The 15,620-nt window shown below is 47.0% G+C and overlaps 1 protein-coding gene and 1 long non-coding RNA gene across 2 annotated transcripts in view; one reads left to right on the top strand and one right to left on the bottom strand.

The window, feature by feature from the left end:
• FBXW8 (F-box and WD repeat domain containing 8) overlaps nucleotides 1-15,620 on the top strand; it is a 95,793-nt gene that overhangs the window by 79,191 nt on the left and 982 nt on the right. The window contains exons 8-10 of the mRNA XM_081802130.1: nucleotides 133-260; nucleotides 13,296-13,469; nucleotides 15,146-15,256. Of these exons, the coding sequence (XP_081658256.1) occupies nucleotides 133-260; nucleotides 13,296-13,469; nucleotides 15,146-15,256 (413 nt within the window). The remainder of the gene's footprint in view (nucleotides 1-132; nucleotides 261-13,295; nucleotides 13,470-15,145; nucleotides 15,257-15,620) is intronic.
• Nucleotides 2,616-13,130, bottom strand: LOC145716845 (uncharacterized). Its single transcript, XR_014139784.1, has 3 exons — nucleotides 12,915-13,130; nucleotides 12,052-12,237; nucleotides 2,616-3,840 (listed from the first exon to the last, which is right to left on the bottom strand). It is a non-coding gene; the product is annotated as an uncharacterized LOC145716845 (long non-coding RNA).

The raw sequence follows: 15,620 nt of genomic DNA, 5'->3' as shown, positions 1-15,620 counted from the left end.
CTCAAATAAATAAATAAAATCTTTAAAAAAAAAAAAAAAAAGGGGAGCTGGGTGACGGGGCGGGAACGAGAAGTGTTGGATGGAGGCCTGCTGTCTGCAGCCACACACCCACATATCTTCCTTCCTTCCCAGATCCTGGTGTACAGCCTGGAAGCAGAACGCTGCCTCTCAAAGCTGGGCAACGCACTTGGTGATTTCACTTGCGTCAACCTCAGGGACAGCCCTCCCAACCTCATGGTCAGTGGCAACATGGACAGGAGGTAGGTGTGAGTGAAGAGCCACGTTTTTAGCCCTGGCCATTTGTGCCGGGGTTTTGCTCCTCCGCTGTGCTCGCTCGTTCCCTCTGCTGCTTGCACGGCTACGTTTTCACTCTGCAGCCTTGCCTGCCTCAGTTCAGCCTGATCCTTAAATACCGTCTCTGTGAACTTGGAGAACAAAGTCTTGCATTAGGTAATAGTTGGACAGAGCTATGTCTCTGCCTCATTTCTGAAACACCATGGGAAGGTGGTCTTTTAAGCCATTTGGTGGACACAGTTGGTGGAAGGTCCAGTGAGACCCCTTGGAATATCTTTTGTCCCCCTGCTGCAAAATTTGTTTGGCATTTAAAAACTCACTTTCTAATATTAAAAACAATAACCTAAGGGCTGAATCATGTTCAACAGAATAGGGTTGCCTGCCAAATGATGTCAAGAGTGTATTTCAGAACACTATGGTGTCCCTCTGGTGATGGGGGGAAAAAGGGACTTGATGGGAACAGATTCCAGTTTCTATTTAGCTGATTAGCAGTCTTCTCTAACGCTTTGGCTTAGGGAGTCGAGTTGGATTTTCCTGCTGCAGGGTCCAGTGCCAGCCACGGACGCTCCAGGAACCATCAGCACGAAAGGATTAAAGTGTTTGAAAGACTCTCTGAGTCCAAATTGTAGGTCTTTTTCCCTCCCCATTCCCTCTCCCCCTTGTCTTTTCTTTTCCTTGTCTTTTTTTTTTTTTGGCTGGTTAGCTTCCGTGTCTGATCCAGTGCCCCGAAGAGAGGTAGCACGGCTGGAGGCAAGGGTCTGCCAGCGCCCCCTCCCCCGGCCCGGCTGCGGGCTGCAGGTGGTGGGCTGCTCGGTGGGGGGGGATCAGATCGCGAGGCGGGCACTCCCGTGTGCCAAGTCTCAGACCTCGGCCACACCAGTGCAGCAGCTTGCAAAAATAATTATCGTATCAAATAATATTTTCAACTCCTGACCTTCACCCCGCTGCTACCCCCTTACCTTAGAGCAGAAAGGTAATGTGAGTGTGCTCTACTGACAGAAAATTGTTTCTCAAGGCTTCCTAAAATGGCTGATAATTTCTGAGCTCGAGAATTAAACTCCTCAGTGTATGTCCAGTTTTTCTCTTAAAAACAAAAAACAAAAAACTAGGCTTGGTAAGTGGCCCCACATGTGGCCCAGCAAACGAAACCTGACTGGTTTGCAGTTTACTCCCATGTTGTAGTTTCCAGACCGAGCCGTACAAAGGCTCCCCGCTTATCTGGTAGGATCCCCCCCAGGGACCGAGCCGCTCCTACTCTTTCCAGGAGAGCAAATGCAGAGGGCTCTCGGGGGCATCCAAATGGAAGGGTTTAGGGTTGTAGGTTACACTTCAGAGTTTGTTTACAGCATGAGCATTTGGGTGTTCAACTACAGCTAGGCTCCCAGGAAACCACCGTAGTGTTCCAGAGAAGAGGCCTCTACCGCCTGCATAACGTAGCCCAGTCAACTGTAGGGGGACAGTTAAAGCCAGACTGTCCTGACCTTTGTCAGCTGAACAAACAGCATCTTGCCATTAGGAGACCCTCAAACTCCGTAAAGCTTTGTCCTCTGGAGCAGGGCTGCCAGAAGAGAAGCTAAAGGCCCTGTGTAAAATGGCTCTCTGGTCCTGTTCAAGTGCAGATTTGCCCGTGGGAAGTCTGTTACGTTAGGAAACCAGTGTTACGGTGTGGTTTTGGTTTGTTTTGTTTTTTAATCCTCTGTCTCTGTGGATGTAAAGAACAGACTAGTGGCTTGGAGTCGAGAAGGGGGGTATGCAGAGTGGCGTTTCATCAGGGCAGTCCTAGACCTGTGCTGGCTGATTGACCACTGCTGGGACGTCAGGGGCTTGCTGTCGTTCCTTATGATCAGAATAGTAGTGTAAGCAAAATGAATTTGAAACACAGGGGTTAAAAAATTATACATCTGGAAAAAAGAAAGCATAAGGAATCTAGACTCTCAAATCTAGCAGAGGGAAGGGGTGTGCGTGTGTTTTCAGCAGAGGCTTACTGGCTAGGAGTTGGATCTCATTAGAGATGTACGCACAGGCTCTTACAGCTTATGGTTTATCTCGAAAGTGGGAGTAAGGGGTCAAATACTATGAAGAGAACTATGTACTTGGTTGTCACTTAATGGCCGATGCAATTTTAAAAACCTGGAACCCCCCCCTTTTTTTTTATTTAAACTTAATTTCTACTGCGGTCTCTTAGTGCTCTATCAGTAACTTGAGAATGAAGTGGACTCTAAAGATACATAAAACTGTCCCAGGTTAAGACAAAAATAATTTTTCATGAATGTAAGGAAATTAGCAAACATGGAGTTTGTAAGGAGTTTTTGGCGGGGGGGGGGGGGGCAGTGGGCGGTGAGGCTAAAATTTAAAGGAAAAGAATAGCTCGCCTAGCATCTCACCCTTTCCAGAAAAGACAGAGTCTGATAAAGACAAAGGGAATGATTAGGGTGGAAATAGTTATTGTTGGCTTGTGCTTCTCCCTTGCACATTTTGTCCTTTCCTGCTAAACCGAGAAGAGCGAGGAGTAACATCAGGAGTGCGCTCGTGTCTGTTCTCCTCACCAGTGTCCAGTGCTCAGTGAGTGCTCGACACCAAGTTTTGTATTTAGTCAAAGATACCCTTTTTACATTTTCACAGCTGTGCAATCAGGGCGTGTCCTTTATAAGGACATCTTAAAATTAATTGGCAGCATTTTTAGACGTTACACAAAATAATGGTGCTTCTTATGATCAGTGGTATTTTCAATTAAATGGAAGTATGCGTTTGCTCAATGAAGGCAAAATGAATTAATGGCTTAGGAATGAAAACACTTACGAGAAGCCTGAATAGGTTACCAAGAGAAAGACTGAAGGAAATAGGCCACTTTGTTGTTTAGTTTAACCTCTGTTTGGGGTTCACTGAGCATTTAATCTGTGCATTTATGTCTTCTACCAAATTATTTCTTCAGATGTTTTTTCTGCACTAATCCCTTTCTCCTCTCCTTTTGGGACTCAATGATGTCAGACCTTCTGATATTATCCCATAGGCCACTGATGCTCTCTCTCCGTTTTCTTCCCTAAACTTTGTCCTTCAGATTGTTTAATAACTCTTCAATTTAACTTCAGGTTCAGTGACTCTTTCCTCTGTTATATCCATTCTCCCTACTGAGCCCATCCAGTGAATTTTTTATTTCAGATCTTTTGAGTTCAAAATTTGCATATAGATCTGTTTGTCTGCTCAGAACATCATTCTTTCTTACCATTTTACCTTTATTGATGATTCCCCAAATCTGGGTTATTTGTTTTTTTCCCTTAAGAGTAGGTCACATTTTCCTGGGGTTTTTTGGTTGGTTTGTTTCTGTGGGGTGTGGGGGGGTGTATGTCAAGTAATTTTGGATTGTATCCTGGACATTTGAAATATTATGTTGTGTCCACTTTGGAACCTGTTGTATAATCCTCTGGAGAATGTTAAGATTTTTGTTTTAGGGGGTGTCTGGGTGGCTCAGTTGGTTAAGCGTCTGACTCTTGATCTCAGCGTCTGTTCAAGCCCCATGTTGGGCTCCACGCCCCAGCGTGGAGCCTCCTTTAAAAAAAAAAAGATTGTTGTAAATGGGGAGTGACCCTGGTTAGGTTCAGACTGCAAGTTTTATCTTCTGTGGCTGGTGATTCCAGTGTCAGCTCAATTTTCAAAGGTTTTGTTAATGCTTCTCTGGCTCTGTCCCACACATAATGTTACTCAGGGCTTAGTCTGAGATGGTTTTTTATTTTTTTAACTAAAGTATAGCTGACATACAATGTTATATTAGTTCAGGTAAACAACATAGTGATCCAATAATTTTAGCCATTTATGCATTATCACCAGGATAAGTATAGTTACTATCTATTACCATACAACATTCTTGACTGTATTCCCTATGCTGTACTTTTCATCTCTGGGACTTATTTATTTTATACCTGGAATATTGTACTCTCTTAATCTCCCTCACAATTTTGTTCATCCCCCCCGCCCCCCCCGCCCCCAACAATCACCAATTTGTTCTCCATATTTATGAGTCTGTTTCTGTTTTTTTGTTTGCTTGTTTTGTTTTTTAGATTCCACATCTGTGAAATCATATGGTATTTGTCTTTTTCTCTTTGACTTATTTCTCTCAGTATAATACCTTCTAGGTCCATCCGTGTTGTAAGTGGAAAGATTTCACTTTTTATGGCTGAGAATATTCTATTGTGTATATATACCACATCTTCTTTGTCCATCCATCTATCAGTGGACACCTAAATTGCTTCCAGCTCTTGTAAATAATGCCACAGTGAACACAGGAGTGCATGTATCTTTTCAAATTAGTGTTTTTGTTTTCTTTGGGTAAATGCCCAGCGGTGGGATTTTTAATTTTTTGAGGATCCCCCATACTGCTTCCACAGTGGCTGCACCACTGTGCACCAGTTTGCATGCCCACTAACAGTGCCCAGGGTCCCCTTTTCTCCACATCCTCGCCAGCACTTACTTCTTCTTGATACTAGCCATTCTGACTGGCATGAGGTCATAGCTCATTGTGGTTTTGATTTGCATTTCCCTGATGATAAGTGGTGTTGAGCATCTTTTCCTGTGTCTGTTGGCCATCTCTGAGTCTTCAGAAAAAAATGTCTATTCCGGTCGTCTGGAGACGGCAGCGTGAGCTGAAATCCCAGCCTTTGCTGTACTGCATGGGAGCGGTCCTGCGCACAGCTCAGAGACGAGCCCGATGGCTGTGGGGGGTCTTGTACAAACAGCAATGGGCGCTCCTTCAGTTTCTTCCTCTCTTCATCCCGACACTTTCCAGCCTTCAGGGGCTCCTTTCTCTTGGGCCTCTGACCAGAAGTGAGAGTTTCTCTCAGTTTTCCCTGCCTGTTTCACTACCACCATGCAGCCCTGTGGTAACAAAGCAAAAGAGAAAAGAGCGGGGGAAATCCCCACAAAGACATCCCTTCCCCAACACACACGTTCTTGGGACTGGAAGGGCCCTTTTCCTTGGTTCTTCAGAAAGATGGTGTTTCTTTTGGAGTATGAGCTCCTACACCACCACACGACTCTTGGAGTTCATACGTGGGGCATGGCTGAGAGAAGAGGGAAAAAACTGGAAACCCATTCCCCATGTGGCCACTTCCTCCACAGCCCACCATCCCAGAGTTGACTCTTCAGTGTCCTCAGGTATTTGCTTTGTGTTTCATCCAGAGGATTTGGTTGTGGTCAGCAGGAGACAGGCAGTTAACAGGCTTCATTCTTGGCCAGAACCAGAACTCCCACTTTCTCTTAATGGAGGCCCCTTTCCATTCTGTCTATTCTCAGTCTCCTCATCAGTGTCCTGCTCACTCCCTACCATGAAATCGGGGCTCTGGAACAGAGCAGCTCATCAGTGCTCTGCAGGGAGAATCTAAGTGGGAGTTGGTGGTGGGGGCCTATGTCAGGATTGGAGAGGGCTGCCAAGGCGACAGACACTGCACCAACAGTTCCCACGGCCTTTCTCGCCCTGGAATCTCAAGATGAGTTTTTACATTTTTAGCAGCTTTACGGAGATAAATTCACATGCCTACAATTTGCCAATTTAAATTGTACAATCCACAAAGTTAAATTGTACGACATTCACAAGGTCGTGCAGCCATCACCATGACCCTAAAAAGAAACCTGTACCCACTAGCAGCCACTCCCCATTTCCCTCTGGCTCCTCCAGCTCCAGGCAACCACTGTTCTATTTTCTGTCTCTATGAATCTGTTTTGGACATTTCATATAAACGGAATCCTATAAAATGTGACCTTTCGTGACTGGCTTCTTCCACTTAACGTTTCCAAGTTAAACTTGCGTTGTAGCATGAATCACTACTTCATTCCTTCTATGGCCAAATAGTATGCCATCGTATGAATATACCACATTTATTCGTTCATCAATTAATGAACACTTGGGTTGTTTCCACTTTTTGACTATTACAAATACTGCTGTATCATTCAAGTACGAATTTCCGTGTGGACGCAGGTTTTCAGTTTTCTTGGCTATAAACTGAGGAGTGGGATTGCTGGCTTATATGGTAACTCAATGTTGAACCTTTTCAGGAACTTCCAGACTCTCTTCAAGAGTGGCTGCACCATGTGACAGTCCCACCGGCAGTGGGCGACGGTCCTCATTGCCCACATCCTCACCAGTCCTCGCTCTGGTCTTTAACTGTAGCGTAACGGGTGTGAAGCGGCAGCTTATCGTGGTTTTGAGTTTCATCGTCCTGGTGGCTAATGGTGTTGAACATCCTTTCATGTGCTTTTGGCCTCGTCGGATAAGTGTCCGGTCAGATCCTTGGCCTGTTTTTTTTTTAGCTCAGTTACTTGTCTTTTTATCTACTGAGTTGTAAGAGTCCTTCATAGATTCCAGATGCCAAGCCTGTATCATATACGATTGGCAAGTACTTTTCCCTGTCGGTGGGCTGTCCCTTCATTCTCTTGGTGGCGTCTTTGGCAGCACGAAGTCTTTAATTTTGATGAGGTTCCATTCGTCTGTTTAGTTCTGTCCCTAGTGCTGTTGCTATCACGCCAAAGAGGCCATTTCCTAGCCCGGGGTCACGAAGATTTATATAAGCCTTCTTCCCAGAATTCTAGTTTTGGCTGTCCCGTTGAGGCCCCAATGCAGTTACAGCTGATGTTTGTATATGCTGTGAGGCGGAGCCCCCCTCATTCTTCTGCGTGGATGTCCAGCACTCTCTGTCGGAAGGCCATCCTTTGCCCCGTCGGACTGGTCAGCACCATTGTTGAAAATCAGCTGACCGTAAAATAGAGCAGTTATTCTATTTATAGTCATCTGATTAAAATTTAAAATCTAAAAGGATATTAAAATAAGGTAAATACTTCCATGTTTCCAATGTGGGATCATGTGCCTTATTTTCGGGGGCGAGGTACACACGTCACCATGATCGCCCACCCGGTGGCATCACGGACTGGCTTGCTGGGGATCGCAAGATGTTCACAGAGCTTTTCAAGGCCATCTAGGGCCGCCCCACTGAGGAAACAGCCAGGAAGGTCGAGTGAGCAGTCCAAGGGAACTCCAAACCTCAGAGATACAGCTTTAAAATGCAGAGCTCCGAGGAGAGCCTAGAGTTGGAAAATTAAACTGGCTCGTTCTACTTAAAACTGTATGTTCTTCTAGTTGCTGTTGACAGTGAATCCTTCACCAGAGGCCATCGTCAGTGCTGCAGAGATAAAGCTATTGATTTTGGCATATAAGGTTATATTTAAGATTCTCTAATAGCCCAGGTTCAACAGGACAAAACAGAATCATGTATTGATTTCTTGAAAAAAAACAAAAAAAACCTAGCTTTTCTGATTAATTTGGTCTTTAAAAAAAAGGGCTCCATGTTAATGTTTTCTTATTTGTTCCCTCTATTTTCTGGATAGAAATATAGCTTTAGCTCAGGTCCTTCTAAATGAAACTGCCGAGCCAGAGTCTGAATAGGCTTCATCTTTGCCATCAAACACAGTTTGCCTTATTATCATTCAGGACTATTTAATCCAAACCAATGGGAGGCGAGCCCTGAGTGATGACCCCTAGCTAGAGAGTCTCAGAGCTTACTTCTGGCCCCGACAAACACGAAGCGGTGGTGTGCGAGAGAGAGTGAGTGGGGCGTAAATGTTGTGTTTGCTCCATCTGCAAGGGTTCTAATAAGTTATTCAAAGCTCTTACACAGGACCAACCAGAGCGTGCCTCCCTCTCAGTTCCAGCACGTTTTCCTGCCCATCAGATGGATGCTCCTCTGCTGGAGTCTTTGGAAGGTTCTGGTGTCTTTTATTTTAATTGGCAGGCTAGAGCCGACTCCTAGGGTGTGATTTTCACTAGAGAGGGGCTGGAGAGAGGGAGCGTTGGAACAGCCCTCCAAACCCAACCATGAATATTAAACATAATACAATTACATCTCTCGGACCAATTATTTTTCTCTTCAACGGGCAAAGCTGACGAAATACTCGCTAGATAGGAATTCACAATATCTACCATTGGCTTCTTTCTGGCCCTGGAATCCGTCGTCTTGGCAGGCTTTTGTGCCCATTTGTCGTGCTACCTGTTTCCCAGCATCGAGTCTCTGATTGGAGTGCTGAGGCTGCACGCCTCGCCAAGGGACACGGTTCAGGTTGGTGGCGCACGCTGTCAGATGCTCGAGGCAGACACCGGTTTCGTAATGTGGATTTGAATGGCTCGTGTGGACTTTGCACACCGTAGGGTGTGCTATTTCCGTCTGTTGACGAGAAAGCAGAGTGATGCCTCTCTAAGGAGATGTCATAAATGCTTTTCCTTTTTTCCTGGGCGGAGAAATTCAAGTCTCTCTTGGCCCGTTTTTGTTTTCCTTAGTGATGTAAAATACACAAGTGCTGTATCTTTTGGTGTATTTGTTTATTTTGTTTGGAGCCATCCATGCTGGTATCTAAATACAATAGGAAAACAGATGGCAAACTTTGAACTTCTGGACCAAATTTGTGTTTGCCTTTGTCTCCCTAACAGCCAAACTGTAAATTATGGAGTATAAATATTCAACAGAGGAGCTCTTTATGAAAATCACCCCAGCAAAATAGACCCTTATTAACAAAAGTCCTTGGGCTAGAATCTTCGTCCTCCCCGCGCCCGTCCTTTACAAGGTGCCCTGAGTGAGTGGTGCAGCTGTGGCCTGCGGGCAGTGCTCCCTTCACAGCATTTACACCTTCTCCCACTGCTCTTTCGCACACATGCCTCAAGCGGCTCTAAATGCTGACAGGGACACTTTTGTTTTCCGAGCCTGTTCCCTGCTCTCCCCGCATCTGTAGGCCCCGACCGACCGCTCCCTGGGGAGGGAGGGAGGGAGGGCCGCGCGTCCCCAGTCACAGAGCTCGTGGGCGCGCTGCGGGGTCTAGATGGTTCCCTGCACTGGCCAGGAAGAACGAGCGCGTCTCTCTCCGTGTTCTGGGACTACGTATTTCTCCAGTCCAGTTTTATCTGAAACAAAGCATACATCTGGGAGCGTATGTAAGCCGTGTCCAGTTTAGTCATGGAATGCCTGTGTATCCACCCCCAGCTTAAGAAACAGCACGGCCCGTACCCCTGAAGAACTCGGGGTGCCCCCTCCCCCCTCACGAATGAGTTCCTGTTTCTGAAACAACCCGGCAGTGTCTCCGCTTAGAAGGAAAGGGCGCCTTTATGCCCTTCGTTCTGCTATTGCTGTTACCAGTTCGAGTGTGTTGTTCCAGAATCTTAAGATCTTTCCTTTTTTTTTTTTTCAAAGAGTGGGGGCAGGGGGCAGGAGAGAGAGACTCTTAAGCAGGCTCCACACCCAGCGCTTGGAGCCCAATGCAGGACTCGATCTCACAACCCTGAGATCAAGCCCTGAGCTGAAACCGAGTCCGACGCTTAACCACCTGAGCCACCCAGGCGCCCCCAAAATCTTAAAATTTTCCAGCTTCACTTAAACAGGTAACCTACACATTAAATTCAAAAGCACAACGGAGGAGCCAGGCTTCTCTTCCTGAGCAGCCCGGTCCTCCTCCACGGGGTGTCTGCACGCCCACACCTGTCACAGCCCCGGGCTGCCCTGGCCCCGTACAGAGGGGCCCCCCCGTGTGGTGGCCCCGCACTGCCTTCGCTGACGGGCGCAGCAAGAGTCCTGGCCCCTCCCTTTCCAGTCCTCCATCGGTCATGGCTTCATTCCTCAGGTTGCTTTTAGGACCTCTTTCTGTCACTTCAGTAGGACACTTAGAAATATGTAATTCTCATTTTGATTAGTGCTCATGGAGTGTGAGTATGCATGCCTTTCATGAATTCTAGAAAAATACCAGCCATTAACTATACAGATATTGCCCCATGATGAGCTGTCCCCTTCTATCATTTGCTTCTCTTAACCTAAAATGGAGCACAGATAAACAGATGAAAAATGTGACTGAGGGGTTATCTTTCAAATTTATTGTCTAATCCACAAATTCTTCTGAATTTAATTTCAGGAGTGGTATTTTCATTTCCGGAAGTTTTATGTGGCTATCTCTTTTTTTTAAGGCAGGTGTCTTGACTCCCACTCCCCACCCCGTTTTGGGTGGGCCCAAGTCTTACCATCTTGCCCTGGTTCCTGAGGTTGGCACCTACCAGAAGCCTTACCCCACCCCAGGTTGTCCAGGCTGCTTTCCAGCTTGGGCCCGTCACCAGCTTTGTGAACCCAGCAGTGCATTTTAAAGGGTGTTCTTTATCCAGCAGTACTAAGTGATTTTCAGTGGGAGGGTCAGTGAGTTGTCTGAAACAGAAACCCCATCTTTTGCTACTAAAAACAGTGCGGTAGCTAATGGCCTTATATGTCCGTGTGTGTATTTTTATACATCCATATTAGATACAGCCTAGATAAATTCCCAGAAGCAAAACTGCCAGATCAAAAGTAAAGTATATTGTTTGCTGAATATTGCCAGATCAAAGAGGCGTGCTCACATCAGGCATACGTAAGTACCTGTCTGTCCAAGGCTCCCCAGCATGAAGGGTCTCACCGAGTTTACTACCATCCTTGACTTTTGCCAGGTAGATGGATAGGCAACAGGTGGTATCCAAATGTAATTTTAGTTCATAATTCCTCTCATTACCAGTGAACACATGTTTAAAAGCCATTAGTATTTTCCTGTGAACTTTTTTTCTTAGCTTTTCTCTTATTTTAATATTGGGTTGCAAATCTTTACTTTTAATTCGAATGAATTTTTTTAACAAGAAATTAGCCAGTTATCTCTGTTGTAGACATTTCCCCCAGTTTATCATTTTTGCCTTGACTTTTTCTCCCCCCATGTAGGAAAATTTTAAAACACTTTTATAATATCTTCCTTCTTGACTTTGAGGTTTTTTGGTTTAGAAGGGGCTTCCCTATTCTGAATATTCTTGTAGCTAATTAACTCTTTGAGCCATCTAGAATTTATTCTGATGCAGTGTAGCTGGTGGAGCTCCAAGTTGAGAAAGTTATTATAGGGTATTGTCTTTAATCGCTTTTATAAGTGAGATCTTTGTTTAAAACTAGTGGTTTGTACCTAAGATAGCTATTGATTTTGACATATTTCATTTGATTGAGTTATTACTGAATTATCTTCGACTGTCATTTCTAATAAACTTGTCCACTTCTCATTTTTTCTTGTATCTAATTATACTTCACATTGTTTTAAAAATTAGGTACTAGTAAAAGCAGATCACTGTTTCTTAAAGCCTTCATTAGAAATAAGTGCTATATCTCCTCACGTTTCAGTATCCATGATTTGTTGTAGTAACTTGGTGAACTATATTAATAGACATCCTCGATGAATTCTGTGTTTTATTTCGGTCTGAGCACTGATACCGATCTAGTGTTCTGTCATGGTCAGTTTTGGGGAGGACAGAATGCTGGCTTCACAGACAGACGTGGGAAGCTGTGCTCCTTCCTTGCTGGGCTGTGGAGCGGTGTGCAGAGTCCCTGGGCTCTTCCCTCCAGGATGGGCCCATTTAGCTTGTTTGTGGGACAGCCTGCTCCTTGTAGCCTTTTCTATCCTTGGCGGGGGGGGGGGGGTCCAGTTTGGGTAATTCTCATTTTTCTAGAAAGTTGTTTATTTCATCTAGGTTTTCAATTTGGAGACTTAAAATCAGCTTAAACCTGGGTAGATTATGACTCAAGAAACTGAATTACTTAAAAAAAAAACTTACAAAAACTAGGTCCATCTAAGTTTTTTGGCAGTTTTACCAAACATTTACTAAACTCTCCCCTTAGTCATTCTAAAGCTTTTTGTCCTGCTGTGTTGAGTTTTACTTTGTGATCCATTCAGAGCACTTACTGTTAATATGTGGGTTTGTCCTGTGTGCATCCATGACTCAGGAAGCATGTTAGGTCTTGAGCGGTCGGTCTGGTGCTACATTGAGTGTTCTATTCATCTCTCCAGGGCCTGTATGTTCTGCCAGGATTTTGCTACATCCCTTTCTTTTAGAAAGTAATCCACAGGTAGCTGATTTGGGGTCTTTTCCTGTTAAAAACAAAAAATCTTAATTATGCATTTAAACTTGGTAGCTACACTGGATATAGAATTTTTGGTTCAAATTAATGTTCCTCAGAACTCAAAACAATAGATCTAGAGTGTGCATGCTCATAACTGAGAGTTTAGGACACAGAATGTGTTTCAGATCGTCTCTCCTCAACACTTGTCGGGACCACACATAACATGTCAGCATTGGGTTTGTCCAGCTCCCTGCTGGGTGGTAGGGTCTTTTCCTTCTTGACTTGCAGCGCAGAGGCTGTTAAATTCACCTGTAGTGAAATTTTGCCACATTTATGTTGGTGTTTCTGCTGGATGAGAAATTTGTCTCATTATCTAATTTGTCCATATGTAGAAATTCAGCATATTCTTAGGTAAAGAGGTAGTTTTTAAAGAGGTTCTTAAATTCAGATTATGACAAAGTAATTGCTTTGAGACTTCAGGTAAGTGGCAGCCAACTGTCCACATAGTCAACCATAGACACACATCCCTTTTCAAATTTCAACAAGCAATTTGATGAACTTAGAGAGTCAAGTTAAATACCAGAAAAGTGTTGATTTCCCAACCAAGTAAGGATCTGGGTTGCAGACGCGTGTGGCTGGTTTACCTCCTGCCCTTAACAGAATCTTAGATGGCCGGCACGACTATGTGCTGGACACCTCACTTACCCCCTGGGACAGCCTGCACCGTCGCACGCCAGTCCCTGCTCACCTTCCCTTGGAGCGGACTTGTGCTCAGGGCAGGTGTCTTTCCTGTCAAGCAGAGAAAGAGCATATTTCTCTTGAGTCTCTCTTGTTCCAGGGGCTTTTAAGTCATTCTGACTAGAGAGTTGCAAGCACTGTAAGCGAGTTCGTTCCTCGTGCATCTTAGCCTCTGTGACCGTGTATAAGGGGATACAACGTCCCTGCCGGTAGTTAAGATGTTTGCAACCAAAGGGGTTTTTGTATGTTCTGTTTTCACAAGATCGTTGTGCATAGACCAGCACCACTGGGGATGAATGTGTCATTTCGGGCTTTAACTTGCATCCCATTTCCCTTCTCTGTGTTCAGGGTGAGGATCCACGACCTCCGCACTGACAAAATCGCCCTGTCGCTGTCTGCCCACCAACTGGGAGTCTCTGCAGTGCAGATGGACGACTGGAAAATCGTCAGCGGAGGCGAGGAAGGCCTGGTCTCCGTGTGGGATTATCGGATGAGCCAGAAGCTGTGGGAAGTGCACTCCAGGTAACAGGCCGCCTCTAAGCCAGCTCCCCGCACCGTCCTTGGCCGTCCTTGGCGTAGCCCCTGGGCCGGGTGCAGGGGTTCCGTTTCTCAGGCCAGGAACCCCGGTCCCGGGAGAAGCAGCTCCTCTCTCTCTTATCACTGCCAGGACTCCTGCACAACTCGGGTCGGCAAGACCCAGTGGGAGTCTCCAACGCATATGAGAAGGCAGGGCAGTCCAGGTCAGGTGCAAAAGCAGGCAAGGTTAAAAGACGAATTGGCTGCTGCTTAGCAGTGGGAGCTAGTGCTCACTCCCTTCAGCAGCTTTTATTAGACTCGAGCCCTGGGTGAGAGCTACACTGCCCACTCTGTCCAGCCGGGCCTTACTCCGCGAGCAGGTGTGTAATCTTTTTTCCTGCTTTCTGTGGTGATGCGTGGACTTGCCAGCAGGTGGTGCCGGAAGGCAGCTAAAACTCGGCCATGCTGGCATCCCCAGAAGAACTGCCTTAAGCAGCTGGTCCACCTCCCCTTCTAGGGCAGCTCTCCCTGAAGCTCCGGCCCCAGGGGACTCCACCATCCCCTCTCCTGCTTTCCAGCAGATCTGCTATGCTCCCTCCAATGCATCATTCGGGGGAAGCCAGGGTCAGTAAGATCTTCCCCAGAATTTTCCTATCCCAGCACTCATCTTCCTAACTCATTTGTAAATGTACAACCAGTCTTCAACACTGGTTAGTGGCTTGTCCCGGGCAAGGTCCCCATTTCCACCGGAACACCTCTGGGCCTCACTCCTCAGTCTCCTGCCTATGCACGCAGCTGGTCTGGTTCTCTTGAGCCTCTGGTCCAGCCCTGCGGTACGTGGGAGCCTCTGCTGCCACGCTCCCTGGTTCCTCCTGCCATCTTCAGCCAGCTCCCCTTGTCCCCGCCATTCCCTGGGCCCCTAGTGAAGTCGTCTTCTTCTAGCTGGTGCCCTGGACCAACAGAGCTGAACTCAGGTCCCCCTGAATCTCTTCAGTACTCTCAAGAGTACTGTTCTGTTCCAGCCAAGAAGTCTGCCCCTGCTTGGCCTGCACACATCCTTCCTGAAAGGCCTGGCTGATGGGCCTTTTCCACCCAGGGCCCAGTGCCGAATCCTGTGTCCCATCTTGGGGGCTTGTAAGGTCTCTTGTGCTCTAGAAACATTGGTACTGTTCCGTGGGGATGCATCTTCCATTCTCAGCTAGTTAGGAATCCTCTGACGGCAGGCTCCTGCTTGTAGTAGACATCTTTTCTATCCTGTGTCTCCTTGCTTGTGCTGTGACCATAGGAGGCACTGGACGAAAGTTTTTAGAATGAACAGAAGCCTTTGCTACATTGATTTCTAGCCATTGCTACACAATGTCGCAGCATGAAAGCACCTGCAGATGGTCCATACTTCCATGGTAGCCCTCTCAACCTTAGGAGGGAGGGGGCTTTTAGGGCTCAGCCCCACACCGTGAGCTGGGGAGCCTGGCTTGGAGAACTTACCCAAGGCCAGCCCGCCCGAAATGGGGCTGTTCTCTCCCGCAGGTGGCTAACTTCCTTGACATCCGAAACACCATGTTGCTGGGTAGCCAACCAGACAGTGCCCAGGCTTGTCCTCTGTCAATGAGAAGCTTGGCAGAGGGTTCTAAAGCCCAGTTTCAGGGGGCTCCCTTTCCCACGGCTCTCCTGTCGTGTTCCAGGCACCCCGTTCGTCACCTGTCCTTCACCAGCCACAGCCTCATCACGGCCAACGTGCCCTACGAGAGGGTGGTGCGCAACACGGACCTGGACAACTTCACCGCTCACAGGAGGTCAGTGGGCTGGGGCTGCGGGGGTTCCGAGCAGCCCCTCTCAGTTTGATTTTGTGAGGAGCCTCCCGCCGGGGTCTTCTCGCAGGCACGGCCGTTCTAGCAGTTGTAAGGGCCTCCCCAGGGGCCTGGCCGTGGCCCGACTCCTAGTGCTGGTGGCCAAGCCCCGTCCTCCTCAAGCTGCAGGGTGACTCTGCTCTCCCCCTGCCACAGCGGGGTCCTTCCGGCTGCTGGCCTGGCCTTCCCTGATGCTGACCCTTTCCACCCCGCTGCCGGCCTCCCAGCACTCCATGCCCTCTGCCAGACTTGTCTCGAGTCCGGGCATTCCGAGGGACACGCGTGTTACAGGAAGCACTGGTACTGACGC

The sequence above is a fragment of the Leptonychotes weddellii genome, chromosome 13 (assembly GCF_054177405.1).
Source record: "Leptonychotes weddellii isolate Sample4059 chromosome 13, ASM5417740v2, whole genome shotgun sequence".
NCBI classification, from domain to species: domain Eukaryota; kingdom Metazoa; phylum Chordata; class Mammalia; order Carnivora; family Phocidae; genus Leptonychotes; species Leptonychotes weddellii.
This window is presented reverse-complemented; position numbering and strand designations above follow the sequence as displayed.